Raw genomic sequence first — 21356 nt, forward strand, 5'->3', positions numbered from 1 at the left:
TTTAACGATGGAAACCGGGAGGGAGCCTTACAACTAGGGAAAGGGAGAGTGGCGACCCCTAAGCAGATATAACGACACCGTGACTCCCCTATTGACCCTACTTAAGTTCCACACCTATCATCGAGCAGGTTACCATAGCCTTAGCTGACCCTAGAGCTAGGCCCTAGGTAGGGGGCTAAGGGGTGAGCGCTAGTGATGAGCGAGCATACTCGCAAGTACTCGGTACTCACCCGAGCATCTCAGTACTCGAGATGCTCGGAGCTCGCCGAGTACTTCCGAGATGCTCGGGAGGATGCTCGGGTCCCCTCTCTGCATGTTTGGCGCTCTTTAAAGTACCAATCAACATGCAGGGATTGTCTGCCACACACATTAATGCCGTAGCCATGTTGGTTGTGTCATTACAGTGATTGGCTGGACGCACAGCGTCATCAGGTCTATATCAGACCTGGCACCGCCGTGCTCGTCACAGTCTACTCCACAATCAGGCAGTGTAGGGAGAAGTGCTGCTGAGTTTATTAGTTAGTGCAGGTATTCCACAAGATTCTCTTCACATATCCATCTCAACTAACAGTCTTTCTGAGGACTAATCCAGCTGCAGAGATATCAGTGCTAGGCAGGCAGGTAGGGTATCTAGCAGACTGCAGTGCATATAGCAAGAGGGTCCATTCCAGTTCTGTTTGCTGGTGCTTTTACAGATATTTGTAGAAATAGCCCCAAGTATCAGGGGCCAGGAATAATTTTTTTTATCTTAATCCTGATTATTTGCTTAAAAAGCAATCCAGAGAACACCGTTTTTCTGCGCCATTTGCTTGTTGGCACTACAGAATACAGCCAGGTCCTTGCCATATTACAGCGCTAAAACTGGGGAACTGGACATGATGGTGACAGTGCATGCAGAAGCCGAGGCCATGGATAAGCTGAATTTGTGCCAAAACAAACACCCACATCTTCTCGCTTGACCTTCCTGTTCCAATTACTAGGGGACCACAGCACACCACTATTGAACCCAGAGCAGTGTCAAAAGGTCGTTGGTTGGATAGCGGATAATGCTTCCAGTCACTTTGCCACCACCACCACCCTATCTTCCACACGGTCAAGTCTCAGTAGCCGCATATTCCTCAGCCTGATCCTCCTTCCTACCACCATGCCGAGTGCCCAGAGACAACTGATCCTGCACTTGGACACTCCGAAGAGTTGTTCACTTTTCCATTTATAGATTCGGGCCTCTCACCTTGTCCACTTGAAGTGGAGCAAGAGGAGATCGCATGTAGCGATGCCCAAATATTGGAGCAGCCATGGTCATACGAATGTGATGGTGGGAAAGTGTCACAAGAGGTGGATGATGATGAGACATAATTGCCAGAAAGTCAGGAAGAGGACCAGGGTGCGGAAGTGGAAGACGAGGTGGTGGATGATATAGTAACTGACCCAATCTGGCAGTGGCACATGCAGAGAGAGAACAGCAGCAGACAGGGGGAGGGAGGCAGAACACCCCAACAGGCAGGAAGAAGCAGTGTGATGGCGGCAGACACAAGGGGGGCATCCGTTCCCCGTAACACCAACATGACGGAAGTTGCTAGTAGAACTGTTAGGTCTTCCGAAGTCTGGTTGTTTTTTAAAGACTGCAGATAACCCCAAAAAGGCCATTCGCACCACCTGCCAGGCCAGCATCAGCAGGGGTAGCAAAACTACCAGCCTGACCTCCACCAGCATGATCAGGCACATGGCAGCAAAGCACCCGACTTTGTGGGCCGAACCCCAGGTTCCAGGAACAGTGTCTGCAGATAGCACCACTGCTTCTTCCGCTGTTGTGCGTGCAAGCCAATCTCCTGTCCATAGTGCATGCGAAGATGCCTCCTGCCCTGCACCTGTCGTTGCACGCTCATCTAGCACCATCAGCAAGCACGACCTAGTCCCAGTTCAGCGTTCAGTTGTCCATACCCCAGTCCTTGGAACGCAACCTCAAATACGCAGCCAATGCCCCACAGGCCACACTACTAATTTCCCACATTTTGCGACTGCTTGTGCTCGAAATGTTGCCTTTTAGGCTCGTGGAGATGGAAGCTTTCCGCAACCTGATGGCGGTGTCCATCCCTGGGTACTCGGTCCCCAGTCGCCACTATTTCTCCCGGTGTGCCGTCCTCGCATTACACAAGCACGTGTCCCACAACATAAGCTGTGCCCTCAACAATGCAGTTACTGGGAAAGTCCACCTAACCACGGACACGTGGACAAGTGCTTGTGGGCAGGGACGGTACATCTCGCTGACGGCACACTGGGTTAACATAGTGGAAGCCGGGACCCAGTCGGACCTTAGGACGGAACACATCCTCCCGACACCAAGGATTGCGGGCCCTAGGTCAATCAGGGTTGCCCCCACAGTCTACAGTTCCTGCACCTCATCCTCCTCTTCAGCCTTCATCTCCGAAATGACCACATCAGTCACAAGCTGGAAGCACTGCAGCACTGCCTCAGCCAAGCGGCAACAGTCTGTGCTGAAGCTAATATGCTTAGGTGACAAACCGCACAATGCTGAATAGTTGTGGACAGCTGTGAAAGAGCAGGCAGATCTGTTGCTGACACCGCTGAACCTACAGCCAGGCATGGTCGTGTGTGACAATGGCCGGAACGTGGTGGCGGCTCTGAGGCAAGGCAAGCTCATGCCTGGCCCTCGTGGTTCAGCGGTTTCTCAAAACCTATCCGGAGCTGCCGGATCTGCTTGTTAAAGTACGCCACCTGTGTGCTTATTTTAGAAAGTCAGCTACAGCTTCCACTGCTCTTGCCGTGCTTCTGCAGCGTTTGCAGCTTCCAGCTCACCGACTGGTGTGTGATGTCCCCACGCATTTGAACTCTACACTGCAGATGTTGGGAAGGATTTGTGTGGAGAAGAGGGCAGTTGTTGACTACCAGCATCAACAAGGCCGTCGGTATTCAGTTCAGACTCCACACATAAGACCTCAGGAGTTGACATGGATGTCAGACATATGTACCGTCCTCCAAAACTTTGAGGACTCCACCAAGATGGTGAACGGCGATGACGCCATAATTAGCGTCACCATCCCGCTTCTCTGTCTTCTGAAACGCTCTCTGCTCACAATCAAAGAGGATGCATTGCAGGCGGAGCACTATGAGATGGAGCAAGGAACCATACAGGGTGATTACACACAACCCAGCCTCATCTCATCCCAAGGTTGATTGGGTGACAATGAGGAAGGAGGAGGAGGAAGAACAGAACAGGAGCTAGTTTCATGCGCTATAGACAGTACTACCTGCACAACTGTCATACCGTCTGTTCAGCATGAATGGCCTGAGAACAGGGAGGAGGAGGAGAGCATGGTCAGTCATCCTCTTCGTAAGGACACGGAAGTCTTGCATGTTAACAGTCTAGCACGCATGGCTGAGTTTATGTTACGGTGCCTTTCTCGTGACCCTCGCGTTCTCAAAATTTTGGGTGACAGTTATTACTGGTTGGTGACACTTCTAGACCCATGCTACAAGGAGGACTTTATATCTCTTATTCCTGAGGCAGACAGGTCTACAAAAATGGGGCAGTACCAGAAGGCCCTTGTTGCGGAACTATTAAAAAAATTCCCATCTGAAAACGCTGGCAGCAGAGGTCACAGTTCGTTGGACAACCAAGGAGTACAGCCAAGAGAGACACAAATCAAATCCAGCAGAGGCAGGGGAACACTGTCAAAGTTCTGGGAGAATTTTCTCAGCCCCTCCCATCGCACAGGCCATGAGGCGCGGGGTACTCTCCCAAGGAGTGCAAAGTTTGGGAAGATGCTGAGGGAGTACCTGGCCGACCGTACCAACGTCCTCCGTGAGGTATGATAGCAGCGTAACAAACTCGAATCCAGTGTCTTTTTTGTAAGGTGTATTCCCATGCACCTCTTCACACCCACACATGGGTATACGCTTCCTGATTTTGGCTATTTGCTCTTCTCCTCATCCTCATCCTCCACCACCATATCACCAGGGTGACCGTGGTCCATGATGCAACACCCACATAATTTTTTTAAATGGTGTTTAAGATGCCCATAAAAAAAATGGATATACAGTATGTTCATGTATAACCCCCAGGGGTAAATGTTTGTCAGCCCATACACTTAGTGCATGGGCATTACAAGTATAGGAGACCCTCTCCTTTCTAATGGGAACATTTTTTTATGAGGCCCTCCTCCACGTCTTTTCCAAGGAGCATTGGAGTGCCTCCCAATTTTTGGCAGCCCTTGCATTCACTGCATAGGCCAACACTATGGGAGACCCACTTCCTAATAATAGGAACATTGTTTTCAGAAGGCCCTCTGACCTTCACATCTCTTCCAAGGGGTATTGGAGTGCCTCCAAATTTTTGGTAACCCTTGCATTCACTGCATAGGCAAACTCAATGGGAGACCCACTTCCTAATAATGGGAATTTTTTTTATTCAGGAGGCCCTCCTTTACGTCTCTTCCAAAGGGCATTGGAGTAGGTCTATAGTTTTGGCAGCCCTTGCATTCACTGCATAGGCAAACAGTATAGGAGACCCACTTCCTAATAATGGGAACATTTTTTCATGAGGCCCCGTACATCTCTTCCAAGGGGCTTTGGAGTGCCTCTCAATTTTTGGCAGCCTTGCATTCACTGCATAGGCCAACACTATGGGAGACCCACTTCCTGATAATGGGAACATTGTTGGCAGGAGGCCCTCCTCAAAATCTCTTCAAAGGAATATTGGGGTGCGTCCAAGTTTTGGGCAGCCCTGCCACTCACTGCATACGCAATAACAGTTTATAGACCCACTCTTTAGTAATGGGAACAACAAAGATAGCCAGCTGATGGCTCTCTAAGAATAGTGAGGGCCGACTGCTGGCCCTTTAAGAATAGTAAAGGCCACCTGATGGCCCTATAAAAATAGGCTTTGTGACTTTCAGAGTCCCTCCTTCATAAATGACACAGGATGTGTCTGATCATGTCTCACACACCACATGGCCAGTTAAGGTTATAAAATGTTAAAATGACATTTTCCAGTGAGTGCATTTGTCACGGTTGAAAGCAATGCAAATGTGCAAAAACGCATCAAAAATGCTACGTGTGAACATAGCCCAAGGTGTGGAGGAGTATTTTTGTTTTTGGTTACTTATTTTGCATTAGATACAAGTCATTACCCTGGAAAGGATGTTCCTTAACATATTTCCCAGGAAAATCCATTTTGGTTTCGTTTTTGTATGTTTCATTGTGAGTCCGTAAAAGTGGCGTAATACCTCTGACAACATTGTCCACAGCAGTGACCTGGGAGTCAGAAATGCTTCCAGGGGTCTTCCCCATGCTGTTCCCATGTCATTTGAGCACTGTTCCCATCGATTTGGGCAATCTTTAGGCCCTCTGCAGACCACCGGGGTAGCCGCCTGAAAAATGCTTGAGTTTCCCATAGACTTACATTGGGCTTGTTCCTCGGGTCGAGCACCCGAGTATTCCAATGTGCTCGACCTGAGCAATGAGCACCCGAGTATTCCAATGTGCTCGACCCGAGCAATGAGCACCCGAGCATTTTAGTATTTGCTCATCACTAGTGAGCACTATTCAGCCCTACTGCAAACAAAAGAACAAACCAGGGAAACATACAAGGGAATACACTTAGCTTTAAGATGACACTGGAGAGAACAAGGCTACAATCCACAAAGGAACTCCAAGGAAATTCTAGCCGACTACTAGCAACTGTCTGGAGAAACCGAGTGTACTTAAGGATACAGCAAGGGCATTGTAATTAGCAGCAGAAGGTGAGGATCACTGCTGGGTCCTAAAAGTATATCCCCAAGCAAGGTGAAAATCACCGCTGGGTCCTAGAGTGAGAGGGATAATGAAAGGATCAGAAAGATGTTTGCAAGGCCAAAATGCAGCAAACTCCTACAGCCTGATCCCGTATGATTGTCTGTCAAATCTGACACACCCGTGACAGTTAGCCGTGCTGTCAATGGCGGCAGGCCATGCGACTGCTATTGAGCCCGTGAGCCGGGGGGGCCCCATAGCAGTCACCTGCACAGTGAACCCCCCCCATCGGGGCCCCCCTCCTGCACCCAGGCAAGTGCCAGAGTCCTGAGCAGGCGAGGGGGCCCACTCGCCGTCGGGCACCCCACGCGCTATGGGACTCACCCGCTTGCTCAGGGCCCTGGCAGGCACAATACTTACCTCTACCCATGCTCTAGATGCTAGAATGGATGGCCTCCTTCCAGGTATGATGTCATTTCCGGAGGCGTGTTCTAGTGCTGCACTAGATGCCAGAGTCATGTAGACACACAGCTGCCGGTGAAGCTGCAGCAGGAGGTCAGTGTCCTAAGCCAAGAAACAGGAGTCAGTTTAATTAATTGCTGGTCTGATGTATTTTCTTCTTGTTGTTGGGGTGAGGGGGCTTGATATTTGGGGGGTTAATGCTGGAGGGCCGTCTGGTGAGGTTAATTAATACTTCTGGAGATCTTAGGGGGCTCTGGGGAATAATGCAGGGATAATATGTGCTTGAGGGGGTTCTGGGAGGAATGCTGGGGGGGTGCTGCAGGCTTGTGGGGCCTCTGTGGGGGATGCTGCGGACTTCGGGGGACCCTAAGGGGATGCTGCAGGTTTATGTGTGCTCTGGGGGAATGCTGCGGGCTTCTGGGGGCTCTGAGGGGGATGCTGCAGGCTTGTGGGGCATCCGTGTGGGGCCCAGCCTGCATGGAGCATTACATGGGCCCAGCCTGCATGGGGCATTACATGGGGCCCAGTCTGCATGGGGCATTACATGGGGCCCAGCCTGCATGGGGCATTACATGGGGTCCAGCCTGCATGGTGCATTACATGGGGCATTACATGGAGCCCTCCCTGCATGGGGCATTACATGGGGCCCAGCATGCACGGAGCATTATATGAGGTCCATTATTCTGTATGGAGCATTATATGGGGTCCATTATTCTGTATGGAGCATTATATGGGGCCCATAATACTGTATGGAGGACTTAGTGGTGCCATAATACTGTATGGAGGGCTATATTGTCCAGTCTGCACTGTGCGCTGCGAGGATTTGCCAGTTTCTGAGCCAATGTAGAATTTACAATAGATATCACTCATGTAATGTAAGAAGTCAGTGAAATCGTTGGCATTGTACTATATATATATTTCTCTGCCATATCTGTGCATCATGAAAGATGATATGTGTTAAAGGGGCCACTGAGACTCGACTCTTTCGCCTAGGGCCCAAGAAAACCTGGAGCCGGTCCTGGTTGAAAGCATGAAAGCAATGATGGAGGAGGGAGCATCATGTGACACTCCCTCTCCCATCATTCCTCCTCTGCATCTGATGCAGTGGCATGATGACGCACCATGCTGTGTCAGACAGTGGAGCTGGCAGCTGCTGAGGTGATGAGAGAGACGCGCTGCAGAGACTGAAGCAGTGGGGAACGAGGAGCAGTAAGTATGTATTTATATTTTAAATCAGTGAGTACTAATAATACTGGAGGACTGGGGCTGCATTTTACCCTATGGGGGAGTGCATTATACTGCGCACAGGACCATTGGGGGCTGCATTATACTGTGTGGAGGACCATGGGGGGACTGCATTATACTGTGTGGAGGACCATGGGGGGCTGCATTATACTGTATGGAGGACCATGGGGGGCTGCATTATACTGTGTGGAGGACCATGGGGGGCTGCATTATACTGTGTGGAGGACCATGGGGGGCTGCATTATACTGTGTGGAGGACCATGGGGGGCTGCATTATACTGTGCGGAGGACCATGGGGGGCTGCATTATACTGTGCGGAGGACTATGGGGGGCTGCATTATACTGTGCGGGGGACCATGTGGGAGTGTATTATACTGTGTGGAGGACCATGTCGAGAGTCTTATACCATGTGGAGGACCATGGCGAGTGTCTTATACCGTGTGGAGGACCATGGCGAGTGTCTTATACCATGTGGAGGACCATGGCGAGTGTCTTATACCGTGTGGAGGGCTATGGCGAGTGTCTTATACCATGTGGAGGACCATGGTGAGTGTCTTATACCGTGTGGAGAACCATGGCGAGTGTCTTATACCGCGTAGAGGACCATGGCGAGTGTATTATACTGCGTGGAGGACCATGGCGAGTGTCTTATTCTGCGTGGAGGACCATGGCGAGTGTCTTATACTGTGTGGAGGACCATGGCGAATGTCTTATACTGTGTGGAGGACCATGGTGAATGCATTATACTCTGGAGTGTGGAGAGGTGCGGGGTCATTATACTGTATGTAGGCCTATTATACAGCATGGAGGGCTGTGTGGTGGTCACAGTTGGGGGATCATACTGTGTTGGAGTCACCATAATTTGCCCTGGGAGCTGAGGTGGGGTACAGTAGGGTTATTATACTGCACATGTGGAGGAATTCACCATGGGGGTCTCATACTGTGTTTGGGGGGCACTTTTGTTGGCAGCATACTTTATGGGGCAATGAAAGAGGAATCTAGAACTTCAGCAGGAGGAAAATTGCTATGTAAAGGCTGGAAGGTTGTGAGATCTGCTTTTCTGTGACCCTGACAATTATTTACCATTTTTTTTTGGGGGGGCGACCCAATTATAACTTCTGCTATGGGGACCCATGATTCCTATGTACGCCCATGCCAACCAGGAGTTGTTCACGTTACCAAAAATTAGTGTTAACATCTGCAACAGCAGCAGGCACAGAAGCCACACTGGAGATATCATAGACTGAAATTCCGAAAGATCAATGCAGCACACTAAAAACAGCAACACCTACTCTCAACCTACCATGTGCCAAATAAATTGTGAGGCACTTCCGAATAACTAATTAAACCTACATCAATCATGGAAGTCAAAAAGCCAATGTAATAGAAAGGTCACACAAATCTTTATTTCCAAAAAGAATTTTTAAAAAACAAAATCCACATTGGGATGAGATGAGGCTGGGCTGTGTGTAATCACCCTATATGGTTCCTTGCTCCATCTCATCGTGCTCCTCCTGCAATGCCTCCTCTTTAATTGTGAGCAGCGAGCATTTCAGAAGACAGAGAAATGGGATGATGATGCTAATTATGGCATCATCGCCACTCACCATCTTGGTGGAGTCCTCAATGTTTTGGAGGATGGCACAGATGTCTGACATACATGCCCACTCCAGAAATCTTGTGTGGATTCAGGCCTGAATACTGACAGCAGTGTTGATGCTGGTAGTCAATAACTGCCCTCTTCTGCTCACAAATCCTTCCCAACATCTGCAATGTAGAGTTCCAAAGTGTGGGGACATCGCACACCAGTTGGTGAACTGGAAGCTGCAAACGCTGCTGAAACATGGCAAGGGCACCGGAAGCTGTAGCTGACTTTCTAAAATGGGGCACACAGGCGGCGTACTTTAATAAGCAGATCCGGCAGATCTGGGTAGGTTTGGAGAAACCACTGAACCACGAGGTTAAGCACATGGGCCAAGCAAGGAATGTGTGTGAGCTCGCCTCGCTTTAGAGCTGCCACCATGTTCCAGACATTGCTATACACGACTATGCCTGGCTGTTGGTTCAGCGGTGTCAGACAGAGATCTGCCTGCTCTTTCAGAGCTGTCCACAACTCTTCAGCATTGTGCGGTTTGTCATCTAAGCATATTAGCTTCAGCACAGCCTGTTGACTCTCGGCCGAGGCAGTGCTGCAGTGCTTCCAGCTTGTGACTGATGTGGTCATTTCTGAGATGGAGACCGAAGAGGAGGAGAAGGTGCAGGAGCTGTAGAATGTGGGGGCAACCCTGATTGACCCAGGGCCCACAATCCTCGGCGTTGGGAGGACGTGTTCCGTCCCAGGGTCCGACTGTGTCCCGGCTTCCACTATATTAACCCAGTGTGCCATCAGCAAGATATACCGTCCACGCCCACAAGCACTTTTTCACGTGTCCGTGATTAGGTGGACCTTCCCAGTAACTGCGTTGTTGAGGGCACAGCTAATGTTCTGGGACACGTGCTTGTGTAATGTGGGGACGGCACACCGGAAGAAATAATGGTGGCTAGGGACCGAGTACCGAGGGACGGCCGGCGCCATCAGGTTGCGTAATTCTTCCGTCTCCACAAGCCTAAAAGGCAACATTTCGAGCGCAAGCATTCACAAAATGTGTGAATTCAGTAGTGTGGCCTGTGAGGCGTTGGCTGCGTATTTTCTCTTACATTTCAAGAATGGGGTAGGGACAAATGAACGCTGCCCTGGGACAAGGACGTGGACATGGTTGCTGATGGTGCTAGTTGAGAGTGTGCTACGACAGGTGCAGGGCAGGAGGCATCTTTGCATGCGCCATTGACTGGGTATTGGCGTGCACGCATAACAGCGGAACAAGCAGTGGTGTCACCCGCAGACACTGTTGCTGGACCCTGGGGTTTGGCCCACTTTGTCGGGTGCTTTGCTGTCATGTGCCTGATCATGCTGCTAGTTTTGCTACCCCTGCTGATGCTGGCCTGGCAGATGGTGCAAATGGCCTTTTTGGGGTTATCTGCAGAGTCTTTAATAAAGAACCAGACTCGGGAAGACCTAACAGTTGTACTGGCAAATTCCGTCGTGTTGGTGTTCCCGGGAACAGTTGCCCTCCTTGTGTCTGCGGCCATCACACTGCTTCTTCCTGACTGTTGTGGTGCTACACCTCCCTTCCCCTGTGAGTTGCTGTCCTCGCTCTGCATGTCTCACTGCCAGGTTGGGTCAGTTACTATATCGTCCACCACCTCGCCTTCCACTTCCGCAACCTGGTCCTCCTCCTGACTTTCTGGCAATTCTGTCTAATAATCATCATCCACCTTTTGCGATAGTAATTGCACTTTCCCACCATTGCCTTCATGTGACCGTGGCTGCTCAAATATTTGGGCATCTCTACACGTGTTCTCCTCTTGCCCCGCTTGAAACTGGCCAGATGAGAGGCCCGAATCTATAAATGGAAAAGTGAACAGCTCTTTGGAGCGTCGAAGTGTGGGATCAGTTGTCTCCGGGCACTCAGCATGGTGATAGGAAGGAGGATTAGGGTGAGGGATATGCGGTCCAGTCTCACGGCTACTGAGACTTGACCATGTGGAAGACAGGGTGGTGGTGGTGGTGGCAAAGTGTCTACAAATATCTGTAACAGCAGGATCAGACAGAATGTGCATTATCTGCTATCCAACTAACAACCTTTTGACCCTGCTCTGGGTTCAAAAGTGGTGTGCTGCGGTCCCCTAGTATTTGGGACAGGAAGGTCGAGCGACAAGATGTGGGTGTTTGCTGTGGCACAATTTCAGCTTGCCCATGGCCTCGGCCAATGCATGCACCATCACAATCCACTTCCCCGTCCCTTGCCACGTGTGTCTTGCCCATTTTAAATGGAGGATAATATTTTCCACGTTCAGTATAAATAGCTGGATTTCTAGCGCTCTAATATGGAAAAGATCTGGCTGTATTCTGCAGTGCTAACAAGCAAATGGAGCAGAAAAATGGTGTACTCTGGATTGCTTTTTAAGCAAATAATCAGGATTAAGATAAAAAAAAAATTAGCCCTGGCCCCTGTTATCTGGGGCTATGTCTACAAATATCTGTAACAGTAGGATCAGACAGAACATTCAATGGACCATTTTGTGCTGCATGCAGTGCCACAAACCCTGCCTGCCTTGCTTTTTAAGCAAATAATCAGGATTAAGATAAAAAAAAATTGGCCCTGGCCCCTGATATCTGGGGCTATGTCTATAAATATCTGGAACAGCAGGATCAGACAAGACGTGCAATGGACCCTCTTGTGCTGCCGGCTTGCCTGCCTGCCTAACTCCTGCTATAACCCCTGAATATATGAAGCTGGATTAGTCATCAGAAGGACTGTTAGTTCAGATCGATATACAGTCATGGCCAAAAGTTTTGAGAATGACACCAAAATTATATCTTCACATGATCTGCTGGCCTCTGGTTTTTATTAGTGTTTGTCTGATGTTTATATCACATACAGAAATATAATTTCAATCATATTATGAGTATCAATAGGTTATATTGACAGTTAGAATGAGTTAATGCAGCAAGTCAATATTTGCAGTGTTGCCCCTTCTTCTTCAAGACCTCTGTAATTCTCCCTGGCATGCTCTCAATCAACTTTTGGACCAAATCCTGACTGATAGCAGTCCATTCTTGCATAATCAATGCTTGCATTTTGCCAGAATTTGTTGGTTTTTGTTTGTCCACCCGTCTCTTGATGATTGACCACAAGTTCTCAATGGGATTAAGATCTGGGGAGTTTCCAGGCCATGGACCCAAAATCTCTATGTTTTGTTCCATGAGCCATTTAGTTATCACCTTTGCTTTATGGCAAGGTGCTCCATCATGCTGGAAAAGGCATTGTTGGGCGCCAAACTGCTCTTGGACGGTTGGGAGAAGTTGCTCTTGGAGGACATTCTGGTACCATTCTTTATTCATGGCTGTGTTTTTAGGCAAGACTGTGAGTGAGCCGATTCCCTTGGCTGAGAAGCAACCCCACACATGAATGGTTTCAGGATGCTTTACAGTTGGCATGAGACAAGACTGGTGGTAGCGCTCACCTCTTCTTCTCCGAATAAGCTGTTTTCCAGATGTCCCAAACAATCGAAAAGGGGATTCATCAGAGAAAATGACTTTGCCCCAGTCCTCAGCAGTCCACTCCCTGTACCTTTTGCAGAATATCAGTCGGTCCCTGATGTTTTTTCTGGAGAGGAGTGGCTTCTTTGCTGCCCTCCTTGAAACCAGCCCTTGCTCAAAGAGTCTCCGCCTCACAGTGCGTGCAGAAGCACTCACACCAGCCTGCTGCCGTTCCTGAGCAAACTCGGCACTGCTGGTAGTCCGATCCCGCAGCTGAAACAGTTTTAAGATACGGTCCTGGCGCTTGCTGGTCTTTCTTGGGCGCCCTGGAGCCTTTTTGACAACAATGGAAGCTCTCTCCTTGAAGTTCTTGATGATGCGATAGATTGTTGACTGAGGTGCAATCTTTGTAGCTGCGATACTCTTCCCTGTTAGGCCATTTTTGTGCAGTGCAATGATGGCTGCACGTTTTTCTTTAGAGATAACCATGGTTAACTGAAGAGAAACAATGATACCAAGAACTAGCCTCCTTTTAAAGTGTCCAGTGATGTCATTCTTACTTAATCATGATTGATTGATCGCCAGCCCTGTCCTCATCAACACCCACACCTGTGTTAATGGATCAATCACTAAAACGATGTTAGCTGCTCCTTTTAAGGCAGGACTGCAATGATGTTGAAATGTGTTTTGGGGGTTAAAGTTCATTTTCTGGGCAAATATTGACATTGCTGTTAAGCTGATCACTCTTTGACATTCAGGAGTATATGCAAATTGCCATTACAAAAAATGAAGCAGTAAACTTTGGAAAAATTACTATTTGTCTCATTCTCAATACTTTTGGCCATGACTGTATATCTTGCTGCAGAATATCTGTATCTAACTATTACACTACCAATTCTGTCCCTCACACAGCAGCAGCTCTCCCTACTCTGCCTGTTTCCAGTGTACACTGTGACAAGCATAGCAGCGCCGGATCTTATATAGACCCGATGACTCTATGCGGCCAGCCAATCTCTCTACCAACCAACATGTGCGTGGCAAGCTCCCGTGCAAACAACCCGGAAATACTAGCCGAGTGCCGAGCATGTGGAGCAGGTTGATGCTCAGGGAGTAGGGAGTACCTAGTAGGGTCGAGCACTTTCACTCATCACTACTAATGACACTCTGCTGAAATGCTGCTCTGAGTTCCAGGAGAGTGTCAGCATCCAATTCACTCGCATTAGAAACTCGGAGTAAAGGTGCGGAGAAGATGGAGAACTTAATTTCTCCATTTTCTCCATTGTCTGAGTCGATGGACGTTGGACTGCACTCGGATGACAGCCGAATACAGTCCAACGTTTTACACGCACCCCTAGACTTATATGGATGCATATCATCTGATTAGCGGATCTATTCACAGCATGCTGCGATTTTTTTTCTCATGCTGAATCGGCATGAGAAAAACAAAAAAAACAAAACACTGAGCAGCACTGCCCCATAGTATAACATTGGGCCGAGTGCTGTCCAATAAAACATCAGATTAGAACTTGTTCGATATATACGCTCGTGTGAGCGAGCCCTAAAGGGGAAAAAGTTCTGAAGTAATTCTTATTGGCATGATTTGTTTTACATGACAAAAACGTGGTATTTTAACAAAGGTGCATAGGTTTTTTTTATATATCTCCTGTGTTGTGTGACAGCACAACAGTGTAGAAAATGAGATTTTGAGGAAAGAAGTATTATACATGTCCTTTCAGAGTATTTGAAGGAGTGGTTTACATTTGGGGTGAATTGAATTTCTTGGTCAAGTAAGGTGAACCTAGCAAATTTGAATTGATGTGCCTACTTTGTTAGTTTGAAGATGTGTATAAACATTTTGCCAAATGTATTTACCTGTGGTCATGAAGACGGATGAGTTGATTTATGAAATGTTCATGCACCTTCTCTATGCATCTTCCGATGTTGTCACTGGTCTAGTTTTGAAAAAATACACAGGAAAGAAATCAAAAATATACTTTTTCTTTTCAGTTAAATAATTAGCACATTGTATGTCATAAACTGAATTGTATTTTCAGCTGAATATATAGAATATTAACAATATTATGTGAAACACAGTATAGCTATGCTCACACGTTGCATTTTTGCTGTTTTTTTTGCTGTGTTTTTTAATGCAAATTTTAAGATGTGATTTACAGTAACAGAAAAAGCTATGAGATTTCAGAAATCTCATGCACACACATTGTTGTTTTTTGCCTGACTGAATTGCGTTTTATAAAACGGCAGCATGTCACTTCTTTCAGCGTTTTTTCAATGTTTTTGCAGCATTTTTTCAACAATAGAAAGCAATGAGTAAGAGCAAAAACGCTGCAAAATGCAGCAAAACACGTAGGTATGAGGTTTTGCTGCGTTTTTGGTGCAGAAAACTCAGGAAGTTGCATCATGTTTTTTGGGGGGGCACTAAACTTTATCAGCATGCACAAGAGACAAATTTATTTGAAAAAAAATGCAGCAAAGTAAGTTTTGTAAGCAGCATCATTACTGCCAAGAGAGTAGGTGTTGCCTGCAGAAAAGAAAGCAGCAAAAACGCAACGTGTTAACATAGCCTAAAACGGCAATAAACTAATACTAACTATAGTTTTACTCCTTCCTAATGGGGCCAATATCATTTTTACAAAATACAAAAGTTTTTGCTTCCATTAATAAATGAGATAAGTCATTTGAGGATTTGATTTTTGCTGGATGAGTTGTGGTTTTGAATGACACCACTCACATTACTATATATTGTACTGAAATGACACCCTATAGTCCCCCACAACACAGCGCCCTACACAGTATGATTACCACTTAGTATGATACTTTTACAGCAGATTATTCAGCATGCTGGCCTCCACAGCCTGTCCCCATTCAGTATGATGGCCCCAAATGCCGACCCCACTCAGTATTATGGCCCTCAATGCCAGCCCCCCACACAGTATGATTTAGCACAATGACAGTCCCCACTTTGAATGATGTCCACCACAGCCTCCACTCAATTTGATTTCCCTACAGCCCACATCCACTTAGTATGAGGGCCCCCACAGCCCACCCTCCACGCAGTATTATGTCTCCTAATGTCACCCCCATTCAGTATGATGTCTCACACAGCTGCCCTCTCAGTAAGATGTGCCCCATGTCCCATCCCCCACTCAGTATGAGGTATCGCACAGGCCAACCCCCTCAGTATGATGTCCCCCACAATGCCCCACTCAGTATGATGTGCACCACATTCCACCCCCTACTTAGTACGATGTCCACCGTTATCTAACTCCACATTCAGTATGATGTACAGCCACATATGGGGTACTCCTACATTCAACAGAAATTGTGGGACAAATTTTGGAGATATTTTTACCCATTTCCCATTATGAAAATGTAAACTTTGGGGCTAAAACAAAATTTTGGTGGTAAAAATGTAATTATTTTTTTCTTCACTGCCAAATTGTATAAAATTCTGTGACCCACCTGTGGTGTCAATATGATCAGTACACGTATAGATCATACACATGGTATACACCTCAGGGGCTCTACCAAAGTGACATGGCACCCTCAAACCAGTCCAGCAAAATCTGAAATCCAATATCCTCTAAGCTTTGCACTGTGCCTCAAAAGTAGATTTTGACCACATATGGGGTATCAACATACTCAGGAGAAATTGCACAACACATTTTGGGGTCCATTTTCACAAATCAACATTGTAAAATTCTGTGAAGCACCTGTGGGTTCAAGGTGCTCACCACACATCTAGATAAATTCCTTGAGGGGGCTAGTTTCCAAAATGTGGTCACTGGTGGGAGTTTTCTGTTTTGGCACATCAGGGGCTCTCCAAATGTGACACAACACCCGCAGACCATTATATCAAACTCTGCGTTCAAAAACATCATTCCTTTTCTGAGCCCTGCCATATGCCCAAACAGTAGTTTACCCACTATATGGGCTATCTGCGTGCAACAAATTTTGGGTTCCATTTTCTCTTGTTACCCTTGTGAAAATAACAAATTTGGGGCTAAAACAACATTTTTGTGGGAAAAATTCGATTTTTTTTTAATTTACACGGCTCTATGTTATAAACTTCTGTGAAGGACATGGGGATTCAAGGTGCTCAGCACACATCTAGATAAGTTCCCTGAGAGGTCTAGTTTCCAAAATGGTTTCAATTGTGGGGGGTTTCCATTGTTTAGACACATCAGGGGTTCTCCAAACGTGATATGGCATCCGCTAATTATTCCAGAAAATTTTGCTTTCAAAAAGTCAAATGATGCTCCTTCCTTTCCAAGCCCTGCTGTGCCCCCAAACAATAGTTTACCCCCACATATTTGATATTTGGAAGAAATTGCACAACAAATTGTAGGGTGCAAATTTCTCCTTTTACCCTTGTGAAAATGCAAAATTTGGGGCCAAAACATTTTTAATGGGAAAAATGTGATTTTCTTTATTTTCATGGCTCAATGTTATAAACTTCCGTGAAGCATCTGGGGGTTCAAAGTGCTCACCACACATCTAAATAGGTTTCCTGAGGGGTCTAGTTTCCAAAATGGGGTCACTTGTGGGCAGTTTCCCCTGTTTGGAAACATCAGGGGCTCTCCAAACCAACAAAGCATCTGCTAATTATTCCAGCAAATTTTACATTCAAAACATCAAATAGTGCTCCTTCCCTTCCGAGCCCTACTGTGCACCCAAAGAGTGGCTTTCCCCCACATATGGGGTATCGGCATACGCAGGAGAAATAGCACAACAAATTGTATGCTGCAATTTTTCCTGCTACCCTTGCGAAAATAAAACAAATTTGTGTCTAAAGTACATTTTTGTGAAAAAAAGTTATAATGTTCATTTTTTCCTTCCACATTCCAAAAATTCCTTTGAAGCATCTGAAGGGTTATTAATAGTGATAAGCGAGCACTAAAATGCTCGGGTAATCGTTGCTCGGGTCGAGCACATTGGAATACTCGGGTGCCAGACCTGAGCAACGAGCTCAATGTAAGTCTATGGGAAACTCGAGCATTTTTCAGACGGCTCCCCCCGGCGGTCTGCAGAGGGACGAAAAATTGCCCAAATCGATGGGAACAGTGCTCAAATGACATGGGAACTGCATGGGGAAGACCCCTGGAAGCATCTTTGACTCCCAGATCACTGCTGTCAACAACGTTGTCAGAGTATTACGGCACTTTTACGGACTCACAATAAAACATACAAAAACGAAACCAAAATGGATTTTCCTGGGAAATATGTTAAGGAACATCCTTTCCAGGGTAATGACTTGTATATAAGGCAAAATAAACAACCAAAAACAAAAATACTCCTCCACACCTTGGGCTATGTTCACACGTAGCGTTTTTGATGCATTTTTGAACTTTTGCATTGCTTTCAACCAAGATTAATGCATTCACCAGGAAATGTAATTTTAACATTTTACAACCTTATCTGGCCATGTGGTGTGCGACACATCATCAGACACATGCATACAGTGCTGAAAAGACATGGGAACAGCATGGGGAAAACCTCTGGAAGCATCTCTGACTCCCAGGTCACTGCCTAAAAGTGTGCGCATCATACAGTGGTGGCCAAAAGTATTGGCACCCCTGCAATTCTGTCAGATAATACTCAGTTTCTTCCTGAAAATGATTGCAATCACAAATTCTTTGGTATTATTATCTTCATTTAATTTGCTTGCAAGTAAAAACACAAAAGAGAATGAAGCAAAAATCAATCATGGATCATTTCACACAAAACTCCAATAATGGGCCAGACAAAAGTATTGGCACCCTCAGCCTAATACTTGTTTGCACAACCTTTAGCCAAAATAACTGCGAACAACCACTTCCGGTAACCATCAATGAGTTTCTTACAATGCTCTGCTGGAATTGTAGACCATTCTTCTTTGGCAAACTGCTCCAGGTCCCTGATATTTGAAGGGTGCCTTCTCCAAACTGCCATTTTGAGATCTCTCCACAGGTGTTCTATGGGATTCAGGTCTGGACTCATTGCTGGCCACCTTAGAAGTCTCCAGTGCTTTCTCGCAAACCATTTTATAGTGCTTTTGGAAGTGTGTTTTGACCTTTGAGGGAGACCCAGTTTTCTCACACTGGGCCCTACATTATGCTGCAAAATTTGTTGGTAGTCTTCAAACTTTATAATGCCATGCACACGGTCAAGCAGTCCAGTGCCAGAGGCAGCAAAGCAACCCCAAAACATCAGGGAACCTCCACCATGTTTGACTGTAGGGACCGTGTTCTTTTCTTTGAATGCCTCTTTTTTTTCCTGTACACTCTATGTTGATGCTTTTTCCCAAAAAGCTCTACTTTTGTCTCATCTGACCAGAGAACATTCTTCCAAAACGTTTTAGGCTTTCTCATATAACCAATAAATAGACACATTCACCAAAAATAATGATAAAATAATCACTTTTATTGAATGCTTAATATTAAAAACGTTATAAAACACACAAAAATAGTAAAAAGGGAAAGGTGATATGGACACTCACAGAGAGAGTACACTAGGGTGAGAGATTATGAACCTATCAACAGGACGAATATCACAAGCGAAAAATCAAATATATCTAAAGTGTATATATCCACAAGCAGTAGAAAGTGCACTGTGCTTTTAAATAAAGAGTAAATATATAAATATAAACATAAAAATAATAATAATAATCATACTCATAATGAATATATTCAAGTGGATAAGTAGTGAATGAATATAAATATATATATATAAACATATTATGAATATTGCGCTAAGATAGTAAACATGACCAGAGAATTTGCAATATAAAAAGTAAATGGATAAATAGGTACTAATCCAAAGGTATGTAGTGTCTCATGTGTGAGTCCTGCATCCAACGCGCGTTTCGCTGTCGCTTTCTCAGGTAAGTTTTGGCAAACTCCAGCCTGGCTTTTTTTATGTCTCAGGGTAAGAAGTGGGGTCTTCCTGGGTATCCTACCATACAGTTCCTTTTCATTCAGACGCCGACGGATAGTACGGGTTGACACTGTTGTACCCTCGGACAGCAGGGCAGCTTGAACTTGTTTGTCCCTACCCATTCCTTGGAATGCAAGTGCAAGTATGCAGCCAGCCAGCCACCCACAGACTGCAATACTATACTGCCAAATTTTAGACTGCAACTTGCACTTGAAATGTGGCCTTTTAGGCTCGTGGAGGCGGAAGCTTTTCATAACCTCATGCCGGCGGTGGCCGGGTGTCCATACTCAGTCCCCAGCCGCCACGGTTTCTCCTGGTGTCGTCTCCGCCTTCCACAAGCACGGGTCCCACAACATTACCCGTGCCCTCCCCAGTGCACTTACTGGGAAGGACAGCCTAGCCACAAACACGTGGACAGGTGAATGTCGCCAGGGACGGTACGGAGCCAGTCCACAGCTTTTTTTGCTGAGTTGTATTTCACCACCGCCATATTCTTTAGCTCGGTGAAAGGACTGGCATAGAGGGAAACTGTATCTACTCCGGCTGTCATTTCTCCGTCACAAGGTTCCGCCCATTGTCACACACGACCATGCCTGGCTGTATGTTCAGTGGTGAGAGCCACAGATCAGGCTGCTGTGTTACAGCTTTCAACAACTCTGCAGCGTTAGGCGGTTTGTCACCTAAGCATTGCATTTTATCTTCAGCACAGCCTGTTGCCGCTTGGCCAAGGCAGTGCTTTCAGCTTGTGACTGTTGTGGTCATTTCGGAGATGGAGGAGGTGGTGCAGGAGCTGAACAATGTGATTACATTGAGGTTACATTGGCGACTCTGTTTTTATACTAAAGAAAGATCCTACTGTTTATTTTTTTACGTTATTTTTTAAGGCAAATGCATTCACCGGGAAATGTCATTTTAACATTTTACAACCTTATCTGGCAATGTGGTGTGTGACACATCATCAGACACATCCTGTTTCATTGATGATGAAGGGACTTTGAAAGACACATAGAGCAGGGCCACAGTAACGACAAATTCCCATTAGAAAGGAGAGAGTCTCCCATAGTGTTGGCCCATGCAGGGAATGCAAGGGCTGACAAAAATTTGGAGGCACTTCAATGCCCCTTGGAAGAAAAGTGGAGGAGGGCCTTATAAAAAATGTTCCCATTAGAAAGGAGCGGGCCTCCTATACTTGTAATGCCCATGCACTAAGTGTATGGGCTGACAAACATTTACCCCGGGGGGGGGTATACATGAACATACTGTATCAAAAAATTTTTTTACGGGCATTATAAACACCCTTTAAAAAAATTATGTGGGTGTTGCATCATGGACCATGGTCACCCTGGTGATATGGTGGTGGAGGATGAGGAGAAGGAGGAGGACAAGAGCAAATAGCCAAAATCAGGAAGCGCTATACCCATGTGTGGGTGTGAAAAGGTGCATGGGAATACACCTCCCAAGAAAAGACACTGGATTTGAGTTTATGTTATGCTGCTATCATTCAGTGGTGTTGAGAAGTCTGGCCCAATCCAGCCCTTGTTCATTTTTATAAGAGTCAGCCTGTCAGCATTTTCAGTTGACAGGCGGATGCGCTTATCAGTTATAATTCCACCAGCGGCACTAAAAACCCGCTCTGATAAAACGCTGGTGGCAGAGCAGGCCAGGACCTCCAAGGCATAGGGAGCCAGTTCATTCCACGGCCTGTGCGATGGGAGGGTCTGAGAAAACTCTCCCAGAACTTTGACAGTGTTCCCCTGCCTCTGCTGGATTGAAGTTGCGTCTCTTTCGCCTGTACTTCTTGGTTGTCCAACGAAGTGTGCCCTCTGCCGCCAGCGTTTTCAGATTGGAATTTTTTTTAATAGTTCCGCAACAAGGGCCTTCC

The 21356-nt window shown here is 46.5% G+C and overlaps 1 protein-coding gene across 2 annotated transcripts in view; it reads right to left on the reverse strand.

The window, feature by feature from the left end:
* Positions 1-21356, reverse strand: part of LOC141161755 (uncharacterized) — a 1209981-nt gene that overhangs the window by 43096 nt on the left and 1145529 nt on the right. For both annotated transcript variants that reach the window (XM_073647047.1, XM_073647037.1), the window contains one exon: positions 14414-14493. In XM_073647047.1, coding sequence (XP_073503148.1) covers positions 14414-14493 — 80 coding nt within the window. The remainder of the gene's footprint in view (positions 1-14413; positions 14494-21356) is intronic.

This window comes from Phyllobates terribilis, unplaced genomic scaffold (genome assembly GCF_046119375.1).
Source record: "Phyllobates terribilis strain yellow unplaced genomic scaffold, ASM4611937v1 Scaffold_1__5_contigs__length_1240528914, whole genome shotgun sequence".
Taxonomy (NCBI): domain Eukaryota; kingdom Metazoa; phylum Chordata; class Amphibia; order Anura; family Dendrobatidae; genus Phyllobates; species Phyllobates terribilis.